Raw genomic sequence first — 22,243 nt, forward strand, 5'->3', positions numbered from 1 at the left:
GGGATGCAATGCAGGCGGGCAGTTTGTTTTTGTGAGCTGCAGCAACGGTGCGCTGTTCACCTCCCTCTGTCGTGCAAGCAGCCGGCAGAGAGACAACCCCCCTTTTCTTTCAGGAGTGGGGTGGGGGCAATTAGATAGGAGGGCAGCCAGTGCGGGGGGTGAATTTGTGGCCTTCTGCTGCCTCCCTTCAACTTCCCCTTTGGTGCGGAGCCCCCCCCCCCCCATATTCCTTCATCACCTTTTGTGGGGTTGGACTCCTGAAGGGTGTCTGGGTGGTTCATTATTTCTTCCAACAGCTCTTGCTGGGTTTCAGTAATGGGGCCTAAAAAAGGGCAGGGCCCTTCCAAGGGAAAGCAGCCCCTTAAGAGGCCTGCCAAGTTAGGTGGGGTGGCCAGTAATGCCCCTGGGGAGGAGGAAGAGGCAGTCACACAGCAGGCCATCATTGATCAATTGGTGGCATTGGAAAGAGAGAGGGGCCTTGAGGTGGTTCCAGCCAACCCTCCAAGGGGCTGTAAGGCAGCCAGGATCTCCACGAGGTCATTTGGCCAGAACTCTCTTTGGAATTCAATTATGCTTGTCACAACCTTGCTCCTGGCTCCACCCCCAAAGTCCCCAGATATTTCTTGAATTGGACCTGGCAACCCTATATAGATTTCATTCATTTAAGCTTGTATTTTCATCCCTAGTAATTCTCTACCAATTCATTTGCTATTGAAAATTCAAATTTATATTGTTGAGTATAAACACCTACTTTTCAGACCTGCAGACACAACATTATCATTTTTCACAATATATCCATTATAATTCTTAGCTGTTACTAAGACCTAGACCCTTGCCAGTCAGGCTTCCGTCCGGGCCATGGGACGGAGACAGTGCTGGTCGCCTTGGTAGATGACCTCCAGCGGCAACTGGATCAAGGTGGTGTGGCGGTGCTGATGCTGTTAGATCTGTCGGCGGCGTTCGATACGGTCGACCATCAGCTACTGACCCGCCGCCTCGCCGACATAGGGGTTAGGGGGTTGGCCTTACAATGGCTTTCCTCCTTCCTCAAGGGACAGGGACAAAGGGTGGCAATCGGGAGCGAGCTGTCCCAGAGGCGCACACTAGACTGTGGGGTGCCCCAGGGAGCAGTCCTCTCCCCAATATTATTTAACATCTACATGCGCCCCCTTGCCCAGATTGCCCGGAGGTTTGGGCTTGGTTGTCATCAATATGCAGATGACACCCAGCTCTATCTGCTAATGGATGGCCGGCCTGACTGCGTCCCAGGGAATTTGGACCAGGCACTGCAGGCCGTGGCAACCTGGCTTAGGCTGAGTGGGTTGAAGTTGAACCCGACGAAGACAGAGGTCCTTTGCGTGGGCCTTGGCACTCTAGAGAGGGAAACACCTCTCCCAGTTTTTGACGGTGCGCTGCTGAAAGCGGCGTGCCAAGTCAAGAGCCTGGGAGTTCTACTGGAGCCTTCATTATCAATGGAGGCCCAGATAGCAGCCACTGCCAAGTCGGTGTTTTTTCATCTGAAGCGGGCAAGGCAGTTGGCCCCTTTCCTGGAGCGTCGGGACCTAGCAACAGTGATTCATGCGACGGTCACCTCAAGATTGGACTACTGTAATGCCCTCTACATGGGGCTGCCTCTGTGTCAAACCTGGAAGCTGCAGCTGGTGCAGAACGCGGCGGCTAGGCTGCTACTAGGACTCCCGAAATGGGAACACATACAGCCAGGGCTGCGCGAACTGCACTGGCTGCCAGTTACATACTGGGTTCACTACAAAGTGCTGATTATTACCTTTAAAGCCCTATATGGTCGAGGACCTGCCTACCTGAGGGATTGTCTTTCCCCATACGAGCCCCAGAGAGCACTGAGGTCAGCAGGGAAGAACAAGCTGACTATTCCCGGGCCAAAGGAGGAGAAATTGCAGAACACCTGCACACGGGCCTTCTCCATTGCAGCTCCATGCCTATGGAACCAGCTCCCGGAAGAGGTGCGGGCCCTGCGGAGTCTTGACCAATTCTGCAGGGCCTGCAAAACCATCTTTTTTAGGTTGGCCTTTGCGGACTGCTGATTAAGCATCGCTGAACTGATGGGTCCGCCTAAATGACTTCTGCCTCAGTGATCTTTGCCATTATGCTGACAAAATAGCACCAGGAATACCACTGTCACTATTAAATTATGTTAAATTACGTTAAATGTGAATTAGAATGGTTTTAAGATAATGTTGGTTTTAAAGTTTTTGTATAACTATTATTTATTATTATTTATTACTTTACATTTATATCCCGCCCTCTCCGCAAGCGGACTCAGGGCGGCTTACAGTATCATAAAAACAATCAATTCCATAAAACATATAAAACCATAAAACATTTATCAAGTTAAAAACTAGTACGCTATAACTAATGTATGAATATGTTGTTAGCCGCCCTGAGCCTGCCTAGGCGGGGAAGGCGGGATATAAATAAAATTTTATTATTATTATTATTAAAATAATGTCAGCAAGAAGCACGTATTATGCAAAATACCTGCAGCTCTTTAAGTTCTTCCACAATGGTATCAATGTGTCTGAGAAGGACCAAACCTTCCTGTGTAACTTTCAGAGATTGTCTTTGTCTTTGGAATTGACTCAGAAGATCTTGCCACTGTTCTGCAATGTCCCTTTGCCTATGGGGGGGAGGGGCAGGAAAATGAAAAAAATGTGAATCAGCACATTTGGGAGAACTACATGTTAGACAGGTTGTCAACAAAAATGGTAGTCCTTCACTGAGTTTTTACCATTTCTCTCCATGTTGTCATGGTAGGATTGCCAAACTCCAGGTGGGGGCCTGGAGATCTTCTGGAATTAGAACTGATTTCCAGGTGACAGAGATCAGTTCCCCTGGAGAAAATGGCTGCTTTGGAAGGTGAACTCTATTGAATTATGCCACACTGAGTTCCCACCCCTCTCCAAACCCTGCCCTCCCCAGGCTCCAGCCCCCAAATCTCCAGATATTTTCCATTCCAGAGTGGATAACCCTATGTCATGACTATATGTATTTTCACATCCCTTCTCTTCTCCTTTCACTGCAACTAACAAACATGGAAAAGCTCACATCACAATAAGGCATAGGTTGAACTATACGTTATAGAATGGCATGGAGAGGAATTTAGCACGGGATGTTTATGTTAAGTAACTGTCTCACTTGTAAAATGTGTCCATGCTCATGAAACATTTTGAATACACTCTGATATTATGGAAGCCATTTGAATATGATACAGGGTTGCCAATAGACCTGGTGAAAAAATGCCCTCTCCCTTTAAAAAAGGCTTATCCTGTGGAAATAGGAAGTTGAAGCATTTCATGGCATGGAAGTAGAAGCTGCCAGGTGGAGCAGGAGACTGGAGTTCTCCCAGAATTGCAGACTACAAAGATTGGTTCCCCTCAAGGATGGACTCTGTGATATCACACCCCTGCTTATATCCCAAAACTGTGCCCTCCACAGCATCTCCCAACTCTCCAGAGGTTTCCCATTTAAGAGTTGGCAACACTACATGGAGGTACCTGGAGGTAAATAACACTATCTAGTAAACAGCATCCCATTAAGCCTCCACTAAAGGAACAGATTTCTCCAGACCTGTTGGCAACCCTAAAGATGAATAATACATTGAGATCGTCAAAACTTTATAAATGAATATAATGTGATTAACACAGATAAAATGCAAAAGATTCCTCTCCAGGCATTCTCATGGGATATATGAGAACATCTTCAATGTTTCTGGTAAGATTTTTGTAAAAATCACCGTACATACATACATACACCGTAGATACTATGTGTGCAATTTTGTGGCTGAATAGTGATATCTAGCAGCCATTTTTAACCTCTGTTACTACATTCAGAGATACAGACTAAATCATGTTATTTAAGTGCCTTTCAGACCCTACTTTGCAATTGATTTACACACATGACAAAGAGAATGGTGGTTCTAAATGCACTGCTTCTGAGATTTCTGAATGAAAGGATGGTCAAACTGAAAAGTACAGGAATTTCAACTTTCCTGTGTTTTGCAGAGCATGTGCGATTTTGGTTTGGATAATGGATGTTGCATTATTTCATGGCTATGTGAATATAGTATAGTCTACTGTGTATTCTTCTAATTTAGTCTACAAGCCTTTTCTGCATTTATTCATCACACACAACTTGTCAACTCACATCTTTGTAATTTGATCCTGATCATAATAATTCTCCTGCTTGATTTCTGCTGCCATCTCAGCAAGTGCTTTGAAGCGTGTGTCTCTGGGAAGCATGTCTGCCTCAATGGCCTCCAGCCTCCTTGCAGCTGCTTCAAGTTGCTCCAAATTATCAGGTCTCCCAGCATCCTGCTTGCTCATTATCTCCCTCATACTCTCCAGGTAGGCCACACGAAGAGCTGCTTTCTTCAGGAATTTCTGGACCAGTTGTTCAACTCTTTCTAGTCTCAACAGCTCCTGTTGGAGTGCTTTCCCATGGTTGTGCTCAGCTTTCTCCAAACTGTCCCATTCCTTTTCTAAATCTTGCAGTGTCTTTCCTTCAGGGGGCAAATAAGGGCGTTGGTGGTTGGCTTGTTGTTTGGTTCTGATATGGAAGAAATGGGCTTCGATTATCCCCTTCTCCCTGTACTTGGGAGGTTTCTCTACAGTGCGGAAGGTCTTAAAGTTGCCCATGAGAAGGCGCATCTCTTGTATAGAGTTGGGGAAGAGCCGATTATCCAGTTCCACCACTTTGAGTTTAATCCAATTCAACAGTTCAAAGACCATTTGCTCATACTGTGATTTTAAGTCTTCGGTTTCCTTTAAAAAGAAAACAATCTGCAGGAAAGACCATCCCACCCCAACGAACAAAATTTTAAATCCTTTTCAAAGAAAAACAAGGCAGGGTAGAATCACGTTGTGAAGCAAACAAAATATTTCTCAATAAATTCATATCCGGTTTCATATAGCTGTAGTATTACTGAAGTTACCTAAACTGATATTGTCTGAGACAGAAGCAATCTCACTGTCTTAAGCATACTAAGCGTTAATTGCACAAGTACAAAGAACCATTTTATGACCTGGATATGTAGCAAAATTCTCTCTCCTATTTACTAGGATGATATAGATGACAGCCTAGTTAAAAGATAATATGAACAACAGCCTTACTAGACTATGTGCAAAAGTTTTAAGACTCCCAAAAGAGAAGCACCATGAAATGCATTTTAATTGCTATTTTATTGTTTTAAATTATAATCATAATTTGTTTTTGAATTGACTGTTAGCCGCCCTGAGTCTGCTTGTGGAAAGGGGTAGATAGAAAACTAAAGTAATAATAAACAAACAAACATAACCTGCCTGCCTTACAGAAGACTGCTGACATTTGGGCATGTGATATGCAAGGGACTCACATCATATTTTCCTAAAAGCACCAAAATCCTGGCAATGGCCATTCAACAACTAGATTTTTTTTGGTAAAATAATGATTATCAAATATTCTCAACTTTTAAAATATGTGTTTTTTTCACTGATTCAAAACTTTATTAAAATTCATCCTAATTAAAACACTATGGTATATTAGGTGTCACATTTCTGAATTTTAATTCTCACCATGAATCTTTGTGTGTTTTCCAGTGGCTCTTTTCCCTAATATTGGTAGCAGATAAAGCATAATTTTGACACTAAATTTGGTACTGAAGAGCTGTTTAGGTATAAGCATTGTTATGCAACTGCTGCTTGATCCTGTTAGTCTATTTGAGTTATCAGAAACTTGCATGGGGATCTGCAGAGTCCTTTTGTCAATGGCCAAGCATAACATCCCCTAAAGAAGCATTCTTGGAGCTAAAATGGCGGGCATCCCCTAATTATAAGCCTGTTTTCTTTTCACCCTGCTATTTTTTGTTCCCACCCATTAAGGCGAGCTTCAAAAAATCAAAACTGAAAATGACTCCTGGACACCATGTACAAGAGTGCAGGGAACCTACTGCCTAGAATAGACAATGTAGTGTCTCTTCAGTTGCGTTCAGCATTCCCAGCCCCAAACTGTTTTCCTAATGAACAGAGAGACTGATATGTAAAGAAGGACTGTAACTGAAGAAAGACCCATGGACTGCACATGCTAATATTCCTTGTATCTATTTTAGAAGCTACACAAAACAAAAACAAAAACAATCATGCCCCAGTGCAGAAGGATCAAACAGTAGCACCAACCTTTAGGGCAGGAAAAGCATCCTGAGGTGACATCAGGGCTCCTTTCTGAATATTCTGCCATCGTACCCAGTTCTTGCTGAAGGATCCTAGTAAGTGCATGGTGACTGGGGAAGGGAGATTTAACTCTCAGAATGGATTCTCTTTGCACTTCTGGTCACTCCCACATGGTGCTCAGGCTCTCCTGACACAAGTGAAGCTTCCCTAACACAATCCTATTAGCGAACTTAGAGCTGCTTATTTAGGATGACTGGACTCCTGAAGAGATTAGCTTGTCTCCCTGGCTTTGCTTGTGTCTTTCAAGAAGGGAGGGAGAAGAGAGAAGGGATGGGGGTGGTGGTAGAATACAGAAACAAAAAAGTGGGCAATCACTGAGCTAAGGAATACAGTTTTAAAAAAGAAACTCAGAAGGCAGAAAACCAGAAGTGTAAATGCAAATAAAGATCAGGTAGAACATTTTAGATGTCATATCCCCTACCAGATATATTTAGCATTCTAACAAGTATACTAAATAGATGCCTGTGTGAATATATTACTTATATTTATCAGTAGTATCTTATCTATCAGTGCTCAGGCACTGTGCTAGTACTAGAAGAAGAAAAGAATCCTGTCCTAACAAACTTTCCTTACAAATAAATGCAGGTTGTCTATCATTGTTTACATAATATCCAGCAGCTCTGTTGGGCCCCCTTGAGACACATATAATGCTATGCCTAGCATTCCTGCAACAATACCTCAAGGTACTTTGCACAGCAAAAATCTAATTAATCTGTTAAGTCCCTATGCTAGCCCTGGTTTCTTTAGAGCCAGATAGAGAAGGCATAGGTTTTTCAGCCAAGGTTGTAGAGCTTCTTGTGCTTTTCTCTTTAAATAAGTTTACCAAACTCCAGGTAGGGCCTAGAGCTCTTCAGGAATTACAACTGATTTCCATACTATAGAGATAGTTCACTGGGGGAAATGACAGCTTCAGAGGGCAGACTCTGTGACATCAGACCCAAACTGAACTGCCTCCCCAAGCATTACCCCAAATCTCCAGAGTCCTATCATTAAGCTTGTTTGGCAACTCCACAAGGAGTCTCTTCCTATATTATCCAACCCACTGTTAAGATCTGCTTCTCAAGCCCTCCTCTCTGTGCTACCATTTCCAGAGGTGAGACAGGTGGCAACTAGAGATAGGGCATTTGATGTGGTGGCACCTTGCCTTTGGAACACTGTCCCCCTTGAGGATTGCCTGATGTCTACTTTATATAAGAACATAAGAGAAGTCATGTTGGATTGGACCCATCCAGTCCAACACTGTATCACACAGCGGCCAGAGCCCACGTACCAACAAGAGGTCCACCAGCAGGGCCTGAACTCCAGAAACCCTCCCATTGTTCCCTCCCACCAAGCACCAAGAATCACTGCCCCAGAAATAGTATTCCATCTATACCTTGTGGCTAACAAGCACGGATGGACCTCTGCTCCACATATTTATCTAATCCCCTCCTGGAATTGTCTATGCTTGTAGCACCATCACTTCTTTTAGACCCCAAGCTAAAATGTATCTTTCACTCAGGTTTTTATGCAGGTTTTCTCTTATCAACTTTGCAATGGTCTGCTTTTGTTTTGTCAATTGTTTTTAATGCTATTTAAAACTGTGGTCTTTAATTGCAGGCCCCCTTGAGCAGGACTCTGAAGAGGCAGAATAGAAATATCCTAAATAAATAAAGAAGCCCTTGAAATTACACCAAAATAGTAAAAAAAAAAAAAAGAGAGCATAAATTCATCCTATAAAAATGAAGCCACTTGGTCCTTTTTTTTAAAAAAAAAGTGGCGAGCTCCTAAAAGCAAAACAAAAACAAAAAACAACTGCACAAATAACAGTATAGGTGAATATGTTTTTGCTTTGGACATTTGCATTTTTATTGCTGGCTTTTATTTTTATTTGTTTTAGCCTAACAAACTTAGCCACAGAGAAAGTAGCATATAAATAGCAAGAAAAAACAAACAGCAAAGCAGAAGAAACAGCAGCATAAGGAAAAGAAGCAGAATTATCATCAGTGAAGTACTGATGCCACATCTTATTTAATTAGATTAAACCACCACAAGAGTGTGGTTAAGAGTAATTTAAATATAATCAATATTTAACCTGTGAAGATAATGGAGCTAACACATCCCATCTATATGAAACAGTGCACTTACTTTAGCTAACTTTTTCTGGACAGTTTGGCTCAGCTTGGAAAAATAATGGTAGTAGAATGACAGATAGGTCATGACAGACTTCTCATCAGGAAAGGGCACAGCCACATCTTCAGCATCCAGTAGTTTTGTAATCCCCAGGTGCTTCTCAGCCACAGTGAAAGCATTATTTAGGTTATTGATAGGTTGGTCATGCCTCAAGGAGCTGTACTGGATGAGATCAGGCCTGGAGAGATAAAGGTGGGGGGCACCACAAAAACATTTTATTTAGAATAATAATTTTGCACATATCAAGGAACCCACACTTGTATTTCCCAGAATGATAACAAAGTAGATTTAAAATAAATTCAATTAATGGTACCAAATCACATCAATCTATATGGAAACATAAGGAAAGCCGGATTAGATTTAGATGAAGGGGGACTGAACAATTGGTGGAAGTATCAATAACAATTGAAGATATTTAGATAACATCACATTACTGCCTGAAAACAGGGAATACTTGAAATGACTGATGAAGGTTGAAGCGGAAAGTGCTAAAAGCAGGATTACATGTGAACGTCAAGAAGATAAAAGTAATGACCACTGGGGAATTACACAACATTAAGGTTGATGATGAAGAAACTGAAATTGTTCAAGATTTTGTATTCCTTAGCCCCATCATCAACTAAAAGGAAGACTGCAACCAAGAAATCAGAAGATCAAGACTGGGATAGAAAGCCATGAAGGAGCTAGGAAATATTCTGAAGTGTAAGATGTGTTGCTGGTGACCAAGATCAAGATAATTCATACTATGGTATTCCCCATTACTATGTGCAACCCCAGTTCCTCCCACCAAACCCAATTGAGGGATGGAATTATGAGACCTGGATTTGTTAATGGCGGGGGGGGGGGGGAGAAAAAAAGTAGCAGTGTCTTTAGACCACTAGCCACCACTTCCTCACAGGAGGAACAGCCAGTAGGCGAATAAGAAACAATTCAAACACAACTGCAAGACCCTCTAATCAGCTATAACCAAACAGAAATAGGACTTAAAGGAGAAGTAGGGTTTAATTCAACATTGAGGGATAGGGAATGAAAACAGGACTTATAAATGCTGGATGCACAGGCTCCCTCTAGCAGTTTGAGACCAAATCATTCAAGCCAAGTTTTCTTTTTCAAGTGGATCCAACTTTAAGATAACCCATGACTGCATCCCCCCACCAGCCATTTGGCACTTGTAAAGATATGAAGAAAGTGTACGGGAGAACCTCAGGTTACTGTACTGAGCACATATAGGAAATTCCCTCCCAAATGATATCACTTTTTCTGTAAAATAATTATTTAACTAACTGCAGGGTCTTCCGCAGCTCCTTTACCTGTGAGCATGAATAAGGGCATTGAAGGCCAGCCCATCAGACCAGCTTTTGGAGAAGTCCTTCACACTGACATTGGAGTAGCTGGCTGTCTTACACTGACACCAGATCAGCAGAGCATCGTTTGCAGACAAGTAATCAACTCTGGATCCAAACTCTTCCTAGAAATAAAAAAGGAGAGAACACTCCATGGGAAATTGAAATTCAATTACAAATTTAAATTTAATTTAAAAACTTTCGCTTATATTGAACTACTATCTGAAAACTTTAAGTCATTGGAATTTTGTTAAGAGGCAGAGTTTATTTCTGTTCTCCTACTATGCTGTTTCTGAGAATCCCTGCCCCAAACAAAATTTTGTGGGGCTTAGTGTGAAGCAGTATGAGGGAGACATTCACCATATCTTCTTAAGAAACTTAAGTTTACTTCAGTTTTCATAACTCTGTGGTTGGACATAAGCTTTTGTTAAAAGGCAAATAACAAGAAAGAGATTTCAAAGTTCTTAAGTGGCAATTATGTATCAGCTGTGCAAACTAGGTAGCTACTATTTTGCTGAATGTTTTTCAAATCAGTTTGTGAGCTTCAGCCTTTCTGCAGCTTCTGGCTTTATGCTGCTGTCCTTGTCTTTTCCATTCTTCCTTAGTCTCTGAGATTAATATTTTGGCCTTCATCTGTTTCCTTTGTACTCCCTTCTCAAGTTCTTTCCATAGATCTGAGCTGATGGCACTCTAATATTTAGGTCTACCTACACATTTATAGTAAGAGCCCCGTCGTGCAGAGTGGTAAAGCTACAGTACTGCAGTCGTAGCCCTCTGCTCATGACCTGAGTTCGATCCCAGTGGAAACTGATTCAGATAGCCGGCTTAAGGTTGACTCAGCCTTCCATCCTTCTGGTAAAATGAGTACCCAGCTTGCTGGGGGAAAAGTGCAGATGACTGAGGAAGGCAATGGCAAACCACCCCGTAAAAAGTCTGCCGTGAAAATGTTGTGAAACCAACGTTACTCCAGAGAAAACGACTGGTGCTCGCACAGGGGACTACCTTTACCTTTTTACACATTTATACCATCATGGCAGTCTAGCAATTACTGCTGTTCCACCACTATCATGACAAAATCCCATTGTGCGTTACACAAAAGAAATCAGGCAAAACTGACCAGCACAATATAAAATGAATGTTTACATGTGACTTAATATCCAGATTTGGAATCTTTTCATACGAATGCCAAAAGACAAAACAATTTTTAACAATGGAGCTACAGTTCAATTATAAATTTAGTGAGGTGTTGCCTATTTGTAAGTTGGCCTATTTTTAAGCCAAGAGCAAATACAAAATTAATTTAGCAAGTCAAAATTAGGTTTTAAATCCTAAAGGAACAAAAATCTTTCTCTTCTTTGCTCCATAAGACGCACCTGACCATAAGACGCACCTAGTTTTTAGAGGTGTTTGTGTGAATTTAGAGGCATTTGTGTGAATTTTTTGCAGTATTCGCTCCTTAAGACGCACACACTTCCCCCCCCACTTTTTTGGGTGTGTGGTCTAATATGCAAATGAGGTCATGCTGGGCCTTTTCTATTAAAAAGCCCTGCCTATATTTGTTTTGTAAATTATAGAGTCAACCAAATTTCAATTTGCTAGTGACTTGTTAGACTGGGAACAAAAAAAACTTGAGAACAACAAATGAAAAGTCAGTTAATAATGTTCAGGAGCAAAATGAACAAAAGTGTTTGAAGTACAATTTTACCGTATCAAGGCTGATGGAAGCAAGTTGAAATCTGAGTATAATTATCCAGATCAGCCCAAGGATGAGGGTTCGGTCTTCATCTACAATGTTTTCAGGCCCAATTAAATTCACATGTACCTGCTGAATACACAAAGATATGATTTTAAGAGGTTATTACTATAATTATTAGCTTAATTATTGAAACCTTTGGGCCCCTAAACAATGAATGAAGCCATATAACTCAGGGCAAGATAAAACAAGGTGCATGAGGAAAGGCACCTAGAAGTCAGTCGAGGCTGACTTCTATCTTTAAAGCACAATGCTTTACAAGTTTTTAGCTGTTAGCCACCTGAGCCTTTGCAAGTTTAAAAAAAATGCATTTGCTTCATGCATTCTTCACTTCTTCAGTGATCACAGCAAAGGTGCTATTTTGAAAGTTTAATACTTCCTACCTTTAGACCATTCATGGTTATCCTTCAGAAGCACACACATCTCTGGTGTGCACATTATTTCTATAGCCCAAGGATCACTTTATACATGACAAATTCCTTTACAGAATTGTTGTCCAAGGAATAAAGCAAGTAACAGGCATTTGGGCCCTTGGAAGTCTCTACTATACATACACCAAATTTAGTCAGATTTAGATTCTGAACAACTCAGTCCAGTTCCTAACTGCCCATGAAATAAATTATTTATGGGCTACAGGGCATTTGACTGGCTATTCTTCCATTCTTTACATATTTCCTTCATCCCATCCCTGCACTTATATCATGCCCCAGCTTCACACCTTGGATTTCAGGAACTGGATGGCTTTGCTGTTGTTCTCTAGAAAATGTACCCTCATCTTGCCCTTGGTTGGCTTGGGCAGTTGTTCACCAAACAGCAGCTCGAGCAGCTGAAGGAGATAAATGCCATCTTTCATATCAGTGTAGAGATCTTGAATCCTGATGGTTGCCTGTACAATGAAAAATCCAAGAAAATTTTTTATAGCTGTTGACCATTGCCTCTCAAATGATTTTGTATGTGTGTGTGTGTGAGGCATGAGAGTAAACATGGTATAGTGGTTGACTCAGCCTTCCATCCTTTTGAGGTTGGTAAAATGAGTACCCAGCCAGCGGGGGGTGGGGGGGAGTGTAGATGACTGGGGAAGGCAATGGTAAGCCATCCCGTAAAAAAGTCTGCTGTGAAAATGTTGTGAAAGCAACATCACCCCAGAGTCGGAAATGACTGGTGCTTGCACAGGGGACTACCTTAACCTTTCTTTTTTAGTGGTTAGAGTATTGGACTAGGATCTGGGAGAACCAGTTTCAAACCCCCACTTTGTCATGGAAGCTTGCTTGATCACCTTGGACTAGTAATATGCTCTCTCAAACTAATTTACCTCACAGAGGGTTGCCGAGTCCCTCTTGGCCATCAGAGGGGGTGGGGGTGAGGTGTAGGGTTGCCAGCTCCAGGTTGGGAAACTCCTGGAGATTTGGGGGTAAAGCCTGGGAGGACAGGGATCTCAGTGGGGGTGCAAAGCCCCCTCCAAAGCATCCATTTTCTCCAGGGGAACTGATCTCTGTAGTCTGGAAATGAGCTGTAATTCCAGGAGATCCCCAGATCCCTAGGAGGCTGGCATCCCTACATCATCACATAGTTTCTCAACATAACCTACCACACAAGCAGGGTTACCGTTAGACCACTTCAGGTGGATAACCTTCCAGTGGTTTGGCCCTCCCACCTGCTCTTGCAGTACAATGTGTGTGTGTGTGTGTGTGTGTGGGATAGAAATGATTCCACACAATACATCGACGTTGCTTCTGGGTGAAACCCAGGATGTGATATCTGTGTGTTAGGTGATGCTTTGGCATTTTCCTGAAACTCTAAACATCACCTGAAGTTGTATTCAGGTTTTCACCCAGAAGTGATGTTGACACATCATGTGATGTCATTTCTGCCCTTGCCCTGCTTCCAAAATTCCTGGGGATTGTTGTGGGGATAAATGGAGCAGAAAAGAATGATATGAGCCATTTTGTATCATTTTTGGGGAGAAAGGCAGGATATAAATGTATATAAATAAATGGTCCTTAATAGTATGGAAGCAGCCCCATGGCACAGAGTGGTAAAGCTGCAGTACTGCAGTCCAAGCCCTCTGCTCACAACCTAAGTTCGATCCTGGGTGAAGCTGAGTTCAGGTAGCCGGCACAAGGTTGACTCAGCCTTCCATCCTTCCAAGGTTGGTAAAATGAGTACCCAGCTTGCAGGGGAGAGGGGAGAGTGTAGATGACTGGGGAAGGCAATGACAAACTGTAAAACGTTGTGATGTGACATCAGCCCAGAGTCGGAAACTACTGGTGCTTGCAGAGGGGACTACCTTTTACTTTTTTACTAATAGTACAGAAATGCTGCATTTTAATGTGCTTTTTGCTGCAACCCTAAGAATACAGTTCTTTATTGAGTAAGGCCTACAGAAAAAAGGCACTACTTATGATTGCTTCTTTTATAATTCTTGCTATATACTAGCTCTGAACTAGCTTCAGATAATCCTTATTTGTTTCTTTTTTTTGGTAGGAATTTGGACAATTCAAGCAAATGAAAAATGTTTCTTTGAGAGTAGCTCAATTGCACAAAGACTATAAATAACCACGTGGAGAAGCAGTATTTTCAGTTTACAATTTAAGCATTGTGTTTTCAAAATTTATCCCCCAGGAACTGTATAGCCAATACTGGAGCACAATATTTCAAGTGAGGATTAGATTACATGAAGAATAGATTACATGAGGCAGTATGTTGAGACCAGCTCTGATGTTTGGAAATGTTTCTGAGTTGAATTTGAGGTGTTACTATAAGCATGACACTAGTTGTAATCTCATTTTAGATGTCTCACACTTTCTATAACCTACCAAGGACATGTATATATGTCACTAAATCACCTGATATACTGTACTGTAGTGATTGATAATTTGATGTTACATTTATTGAATAAAAATGCACATCACCTTGGTGTGCAAAGATCATAGGTACTTTACTACTGCTTTGTCCAAATTAGAACTTCTACCACTCTAGTCTGAATACACCAAAGTATTTCCAAAGTCTGGAGGATTTTCCATTCATGACTTTCTTATTTCCTTCCTGCTACTGCATGCCATTACAAGCGGTCTCCTTTTCTGGGGCAGAATTTTTTTGGGGTATTTTGGCCCTGCAGTGGGAGACAAGAAAGCTATGTTTTGTGGGCAGAAAAAATCCATCCACAGAAACAGTACAGTGGATACAAATCTAGGCACTGAAACCAACAAAAGCTTTCCAATGACAGAAGGCACTTTGACCAATGAAGAGAGCTTTCCTGCTTTCCCTCTACCTGTGCCATCAACTTAGAGAGACCCTCGAAAACAGCAGGTGATCTGCTGGAACAGAGGAAGCCGTAAAGATTGTTCCCCTTTGAATTCAGTCCTAGATGTATTATAAATTCAGAATGCAATATTATTATTATTATTATTATTATTATTATTATTAGCTGTTGCTCAAAATTAACAAGATTGCATAGTTCTGTCAAAAGTGGATGGAGCACTCAATCAGGGATTTGTTTTGCTCCACCAAGGAAGGCTCTGGGCTGATCACAAATGAAAGAAGGAACTACCTACATTGTGCTTGTAGAAAACAATATTGATCCATTTGGTGAAGGTCTTCTTTTGCATGGACATCCTTTGCTCTTGCAGCTTCTTGACTTGTCCTTGTACATATTCTTCATCCATTGTCACCTAGAAGCAGAATGTTTCAACACAATTTCCAATTGCTTTCAATTTTCATGTACTCTTGAACTTCTTGGACTCAAGGAATATCTACCAGAAATCTGACAGCCCGTATTATTTTCGTTCACTTCCTTTCATTGAGAGCAAATCCCACACACTGTGTAATATTCTGGAGCAGTATGAAGGGCTGCTATTATCCCAAAAGGATTAAGTTAGATAAATTTAAGGTCCACAAAAGATAGAACACTTACTAGGGTCTGTTTTTTTCTTTTAAAAAGCTAATTGGTTGATCCAGGGAGCTGTTTTAATTAAAGACTGTGGAAGGGTTGCTGATCATGGAAGAGTTCTCTCTACCCACAATTTAAATTCCCCCTTCTACTTGCAATGGGGGTGAAGAGACATTTTCACATCACAGTTTCTACAACACTGACAAGGTTTGGGGTATTTTGGCCCTGCAGTGGGAGGGCCACATGTAGTGTCAGGGTTAGTGGGCATATGATAATATGCAGTTTTCAGACTGCACACAAAATTCAAATTTAACTTTAATTCAGCTCCCACACTGAAGAAGAAATAGTGACCTATTTTTAAAAAATATGCCAACAAAAGACATTTTATATATAACAGTCTGAAACAATTTGTTCAGTTTTTTTTTTAAAGCCCTAGGTGTATTACAATAGATTTTCTAATGTTCACTCCAAAATGATTTGATTCCCAGAATCCTTGCATATCAATAAAGTGAGTCTCCCCAAAGTGGATGTGTTACGATCCTAAACACAAGGAAAGGCAGACCTGCCCTTACAGAAAATGCTGTTGGTCAAAATGAACCCGCATCTCCAACTGCAATTGCCACAAAATGAGCTGCAGCCAGGAGTGGTACAAATGTGCTTCCAATTACCACTGGGGTAATATCTTTGGCATCCAAGGCCAGTATCAACGCACCAGCCCTGAGCAAAGCAGGGGAGAAAGGTTTCATGTGACCCAAACTTTCATTCTGCCTGCCACAATCAGTTAAAAGGGGGACGGATGGTGCAGCCTTCGTTCAGGGCCTGAAGCACCTACTGTAGGGAACAATTTCCCTCACAGTTCATTCCCTGCCAACATAAAAGATGGCAGCCCGGAAAAAAACCTTCTATCTTTAGTAGAGGCATAATATTAAGTTATTTACCATTATGCCATGAGAAAATAGCCCTAGTTGTAAAGCCCCTGCACCTGTAGTTTTGAATATGACCCTATCTCTAACCTTCTCCACTCTTGATTAACACCCCCCTCCCCAAAGTCAGCTAATATAATCATTCTCTTCAAAAGCCCTCAGGTGTAAGGTTGCTAACAACCTGGAGAAAAATGTTCTAATCTTTAATAGATGCTTATATGTGGAAATGGGCAGGTGAAGTTTTGCATGGCATGGATGTAAGAAACCAAATAACATCCTATTAAACCTTTACAAAAGGAATAAGACAGTTTTTCTTCAGGTTGTTGGCAACCCTATAGGTGTTTTCTCTTATTTCTATTTAAACAGTTCATTGGTTTTTTTACATTTCGAACTATGCAGTATTGGTTTTTCCCCCAGAGAAATTTATTTCTTGCTTATGAGAACACTCTTCAAAAAGATGATAATTTGATTTTAAAGGGTTTTCTGCCTTCAGCAATAGTGCAAACAGTCACAACACCCCCACCCAGAAAGTAAAGAAATTCTGTGAAATTTGAACTTACCCAAACTTCTAATAATGCCTCTTTTATGTTCAGGAACCCACAATTCACAGAAAGAAGAAAACCCTGTCCTGTTCTTGCACTCTGTTCTTCCTTTGCACAGAAGAGACCTTTGGATGCTGATATAGCTATGAAGTATTTGTAATCTGTAATATGAAAACCCTGTATCTTAACACAGAGGAAGGAGTTTATTAGAATATTGGGGGTAAAGGTTCTTGGAGACATCTTTATGCTTAATGAGATCAGCAGAATTTCAAAGCTGCTAACGTACTTGGATTCCAATGCTAGGAAGTGTCACGGTAAAGGAAATCTGCTCCTTTCACATTGTGCATTTTTGTGCAGTTCCAACCTCTATTGTATATTTTTATTAGCAATGCTACAATTCTTGCAAAAAAAAAAATTGAAAATACAACTTACTATGTTTGGAGTGCCTATTTTCTTGCAAGTCAAACACCCCACCTATTAGTTATATGTTTGTAATTCAAAATAAGCAAACGTTGACTGTATTGTTACTGCACTCGGCATCAACAGGTAAACAGCAAACCCACAGCGGATAATGAACCAAGCTCAGAACTTTCTGATTCAGTTCAGGATTGTGGACTACAACTCCCCAGTGGTGTACCAAAGGTAGGGTGGGGGTGTGGTCCACTTTGGGTGCAGCTTGAGAAAGGCCGTTGAAAGAAGCCCTTTGTAATGTACTCAGTGACGAGACGTGCAGAAGGCAACATACTTTATTAGAAGGTACATCACAGAACAGGCAACGCAGGCTGGGACCCGCTTTATATACATTCGACCCGGAACAGCCCTCCAGCTGGCCAGTCCAATCCTGGCCAGTCAAACTTCCCAACACTGATCCTGATAGGCGGAGTCTTTCCCGTGCTGCGCAGGGTGACCAAGGGACTTCCCCTGGTCGCCCTTTGCTGCATGGTCACGCGGTGCTTAATCAAGCACAAGACACTACACTCCTCCCCCCCTAGTTTAAGTTACATAATCGTGCAAGTAAGCAGGCGCCCTGCGTTCCCGGGTGGATCACCTCGTGGTGGCTATCGGCGCGGGAACGGCCCCCAGGGAGGGGGTCTCTTCTTGGGGATTCGCCCCTGGTGGCTGGCGAGCTGGCTCTGGTGGTGGATCAGGATCGGCCGGCCTCGGGGGGTCGTATGCCGGCAGACTTGGCGCTGGCGGGGCCGCTTCTTGGGTTTCCGCCGTGGGTTCCCCCCTGCTCATCACTTCCCCCGCCTCTGGTGGTTCCTCCGGCAAGGTGCGGCGGCGCAGTTGATCAATGTGCCTTCTCAGTACCTGGCCCCCCTCGGTTGCTACCTTGTAGGATCGGGACCCCGTTACCCTAAGGACCCGGCCGGCTACCCAGTCCGGGCCGCTTGCGAAGTTCTTCGCATACACGGGATCGCCCGGGAAGAACCCCCGCACCGCTTCCCTGACTTCTGGGGAACTGCGGACGTCTGTGGCTCGGTCTGGGTGTAGCCTGTCCAGCCTGGCTGTTAATTTCCTCCCCATGAGTAGCTCTGCGGGGCGGTACCCTGCTGTTGGGCTGGGGGTAATCCTGTTATGGAACAGGAAGGCTGTGAGGTGGCGGTCCCAGTCCCCTTGAACAATACGACCCAGGGCCTCTTTGGTGGTTCTTACCATGCGTTCAGCTTGGCCGTTGGTGCCGGATGGAAGGGAGCAGACCTAATGTGTATTATGAGGTATCTCTCAATGAACTCCTGGAATTCCCGGGAGGTGAATGCGGTGCCGTTGTCCGTAACCAAGGTATCGGGGATCCCGTGCGTGCAAAAAACCCTCCGCAAGTCTCTGACGGCCGCCGCTGTGGAGGTGGACGCTACCGGGATCACCTCTAGCCATTTTGTGTATGCATCGACCAGGATGAAGAAAACTTGACCCTGGTACGGCCCGGCGAAATCTAGGTGGAGGCGGGACCACGGTCGCCGGTTGGACTCCCATCGGTGGACTGGTGCTGAGGGCGGGTCAGGCCTGGACTCTTGGCATGGTTGGCACCTTCTCACCCACCCCTCTATCTCCTCATCCATGCCTGGCCACCACACATAGCTTCGGGCCAGAGCCTTCATCCTCACTATCCCAGGGTGGGTTTCGTGGAGAGCTTCTAGAACCTGTTTGTGCATGGGGGGGGGGGACCACCACCCTACTGCCCCAGAGTATGCACCCCTTGTAGGTGGACAGTTCGTCTCTACGTGATGCAAACGGCCTGAACTCACTGTCCACCTTGCCCGTAGGCCACCCCCTTCCCACCCAGTCCAAAACCCGAGCGAGGATGTGGTCCTTGCCCGTCGCCCGAGCTACCTCAGCGGCGTGGAGGGGGCGCTGGGGCAAGGACTATATGAGCATCACCATATGGGCCGGGGCGGGATCTGGGTCCATTGAGGGAAGCGGCAGGTGGCTGAGGGCGTCCGCGTGCCCCATGGCTTTGCCTGGGCAGTGCACCAGGGTGTAGGTGTAAGAGTTCAGGAATTGGTTCCACCTTAGGACTCTTTGCGACAGTATTTGGGGGGTCTGACGATCAGGGGCGAGGAGGTCCAGGAGCGACTTGTGATCAGTGCCAATGGTGAATCGCCTACCATACAGGTAGTCATTGAATTTGTGGACCCCCACCACGATTGCCAAAGCCTCCTTATCGATTTGTGCATCGTTTCGCTCCGCAGGGGTCAGGGTCCTTGAATAGTACACCACCTGAACTTCCCTCCCGTCCGAAAGTTGGTGTCCCAGAATGGCCCCCACTCCGTATGGGGAAGCATCGCAAGCCAGGATCAGCGGCAGACCCTCGTCGAAATGGTGTAGCACTGCATTCGAGACCAGGAGGTCTTTCACCGCTTGGAATGCAGCAGCTTGGCGCTTACCCCAAGATAGATAGATAGATAGATGAATTTATTGTCATTGTTCTCAACAAAACCCACGGGGCTTGTCTGTCCAGCAACCGGTGCAGCGGTTCCGCCACAGCAGCTTTGTGGGGCAAGAACGAATGATAAAAGTTCAACAAGCCGAAAAAACTCTGTAGCTCCGCCTTACACGTGGGGGCTGGGGCTTGGACAATAGCCCTGGTCTTGTCCTCCGTCGGGTGAATTCCCGCCACGTCCACGGCGAAACCCAGGAACTCCACCCACGGAACTCCTAACAAGCATTTTTCTTACTTTACTTTCAGTCCCGCCGCTTGGAGATGGCGGAGTACCTCTCGCAGGAGGCTGCTGAACTCTCCTGCGTCTGGGGCGGCGATTAAAACGTTGTTAAAAAATGGCTGTACTCCTGGGATCCCTTTAAGGAGAGAGTCCATTATGCTCTGAAAGATCCCCGGAGCAACGCTAACCCTAAACAGCAACCTTCTAACCTTAAAGGCCCCCCTGTGAGTCACACTGGTCTGTGCCTCTGCTGTCTTGGCGTCGACCGGTAGTTGCTGGTACGCTTGTGCCAAATCCAGCTTCCCAAAAACCCGGGACCCTGCTAGAGCCGCTAGAACGTGGCTGACCACCGGGACGGGGTAGGGGTTGTCCTGGAGCGTTTTTTTTTATCGTGCACTTGTAGTCAGCGCAGATTCTCATGTCCCCATTAGGTTTCACCGGTGTTACTATGGGGCTTTCCCAGGCTGCATACGCCACTGGTTCTAAGACGCCCTGGGCTGTGAGACGGTCCAGTTCTGCCTCTATCTTAGGTTTTAAGGCGAACGGAACGCGCCTTGCCTTGAGTCGGATCGGTCTGACCAGGGGATCGATCGGTAGGATAATGGGCGGCCCCTTGTAACTCCCCAGGGACCCGTCTAAAACTGCTGGGAACTCCTGGCAGACGTCCTCAAAACTGCTTGCCTGCACGTGCTCCACCCCCACTAACTGGATCCCTAGTGGTTGGAACCAGGCCAGCCCCAGTAGGGTGGTAAGTTGGCGCTTGACCACCAGAATGTCCAGGGGTCCCCTGAAGTTCCCTCTCTCTACTCGCACCCGGGCCCAGCCCACGATGTGCACCGGGTTCTTTTGGAAATCCCTCAGAACAAAGTCAGCCGGCCTCAGATGGAGGCGGCAGCGGGGACATAGTTTCCTTAGGGTTTCCTCTGAAATAATGGAGATAGAGTACCCTGAGTCCACCTCCATAAGACAGGGGGCACCCTCGATGAGGACCGACATTTTGACCTTGTCGGGGGCAAAGAGGGGCAAGTTTAATACCTGCAGGCTGGTAGATGCTGTCGTGTGGGCCTCGGTGGACTCGTGATGCGCTGTCGGTCACCGGCGGCTGTTCTTGGCCCGGCAAGCCCGAGCGATGTGGCCCATCTTTCCACAGCTCCAGCAGTCCATGTTGCGGTATGGACAGTCCCTCCTCTCGTGGGGGTCACTGCAGCTGGCGCATTTGATGGTGGGAGGTCTCTCCATCGCTCGCTGTCTCGTGGGGGCTCTTGGGTCCGCTCCTTGTGGCCGCCGGAGCTGGAAAGCCTCTTCGTCCTCCCAATCGCCCGGTGCCATCTCTTCATGGTGGACTGCCTCTCCACTTGGGTGGCTGTACGCTTTGGTGGCCCTCTCGAAGGCCGTCGCTTCGTTGAAGGCTTGTTGGAGGGTGAGCTCTTCCTTGGCGAAGAGCTTCTGCTGCAGCCTTTCGTCCCGGAGGCCCCAGACAAATCGGTCCCTCAGAGCCTCCTCCCGCTTGTTGAATTTGCAGTTTCCTGCGATCTGGCGGTAGCGGCCAGGTAGACTGCAGCCGTTTCCCCGGGCTTCTGATCCCTCTTGTGAAAGAGGAATCTGCGGGCAACAAGGGATGGTTGGGGCGAGAAGTGCCCTGTGAGGAGTCTGATGACCTCCCCGTATGTCCTCTCGGTGAGCTTCGCTGGGGCAGAGAGGCCTCGTGCGATTTCGAAGGTTGCCTCTCCACAGACGCTCAACAGGACATCTCTCATTCGGTTGTCGTCCATGATCATGTTAGCCCTCAGGTAGCACTCGACCTGTTCTGTGTAGGTCTCCCACCGTTCGGGGTGGTCGGGGTTGAATTCAGCAAGGTGGCCCGTCATTATGCTAGAGTTCGCCATTGTGGCGGCGAGCGTCTCTTGCGGTCCTGCGCCTTCCTCGTCTCCAGCCAGGTCAGCTGCTTTCCACTGGGGAAGCCTTCCTAGCCAGATCCCACGTTCATCGCCAGTGTAATGTACTCAGTGACGAGATGTGCAGAAGGCAACATACTTTATTAGAAGGTACATCACGGAACAGGCAATGCGGGCCGGGACCCGCTTTATATAGATTCGACCCGGAACAACCCTCCAGCTGGCCAGTCCAATCCTGGCCAGTCAAACTTCCTGGCACTGATCCTGATAGGCGGAGTCTTTCCTGCGCTGTGCAGGGTGACCAAGAGACTTCCCCTGGTCGC

The 22,243-nt window shown here is 44.9% G+C and overlaps 2 protein-coding genes across 2 annotated transcripts in view; both read right to left on the minus strand.

Moving 5' to 3' along the window:
• SPTBN5 (spectrin beta, non-erythrocytic 5) overlaps positions 1–6,287 on the minus strand; it is a 215,039-nt gene extending 208,752 nt beyond the window's left edge. Inside the window, exons 1-3 of the mRNA XM_060262355.1 lie at positions 6,189–6,287; positions 4,183–4,817; positions 2,518–2,656 (exon numbers count right to left, since the gene is read on the minus strand). Coding sequence (XP_060118338.1) covers positions 2,518–2,656; positions 4,183–4,817; positions 6,189–6,287 — 873 coding nt within the window. The remainder of the gene's footprint in view (positions 1–2,517; positions 2,657–4,182; positions 4,818–6,188) is intronic.
• Positions 6,288–6,412: 125 nt separating this feature from the next.
• On the minus strand, positions 6,413–21,911 carry LOC132589605 (spectrin beta chain, non-erythrocytic 5-like). Its single transcript, XM_060262356.1, has 8 exons — positions 21,762–21,911; positions 20,833–21,027; positions 15,065–15,181; positions 12,229–12,396; positions 11,463–11,582; positions 9,725–9,882; positions 8,370–8,592; positions 6,413–6,481 (listed from the first exon to the last, which is right to left on the minus strand). Exons 1-8 carry the CDS (start codon positions 21,909–21,911, stop codon positions 6,413–6,415), a joined length of 1,200 nt encoding a protein of 399 aa, XP_060118339.1.
• Between the last annotated feature and the right edge of the window lie 332 nt (positions 21,912–22,243).

Source organism: Heteronotia binoei, chromosome 21 (assembly GCF_032191835.1).
Source record: "Heteronotia binoei isolate CCM8104 ecotype False Entrance Well chromosome 21, APGP_CSIRO_Hbin_v1, whole genome shotgun sequence".
NCBI lineage: Eukaryota > Metazoa > Chordata > Lepidosauria > Squamata > Gekkonidae > Heteronotia > Heteronotia binoei.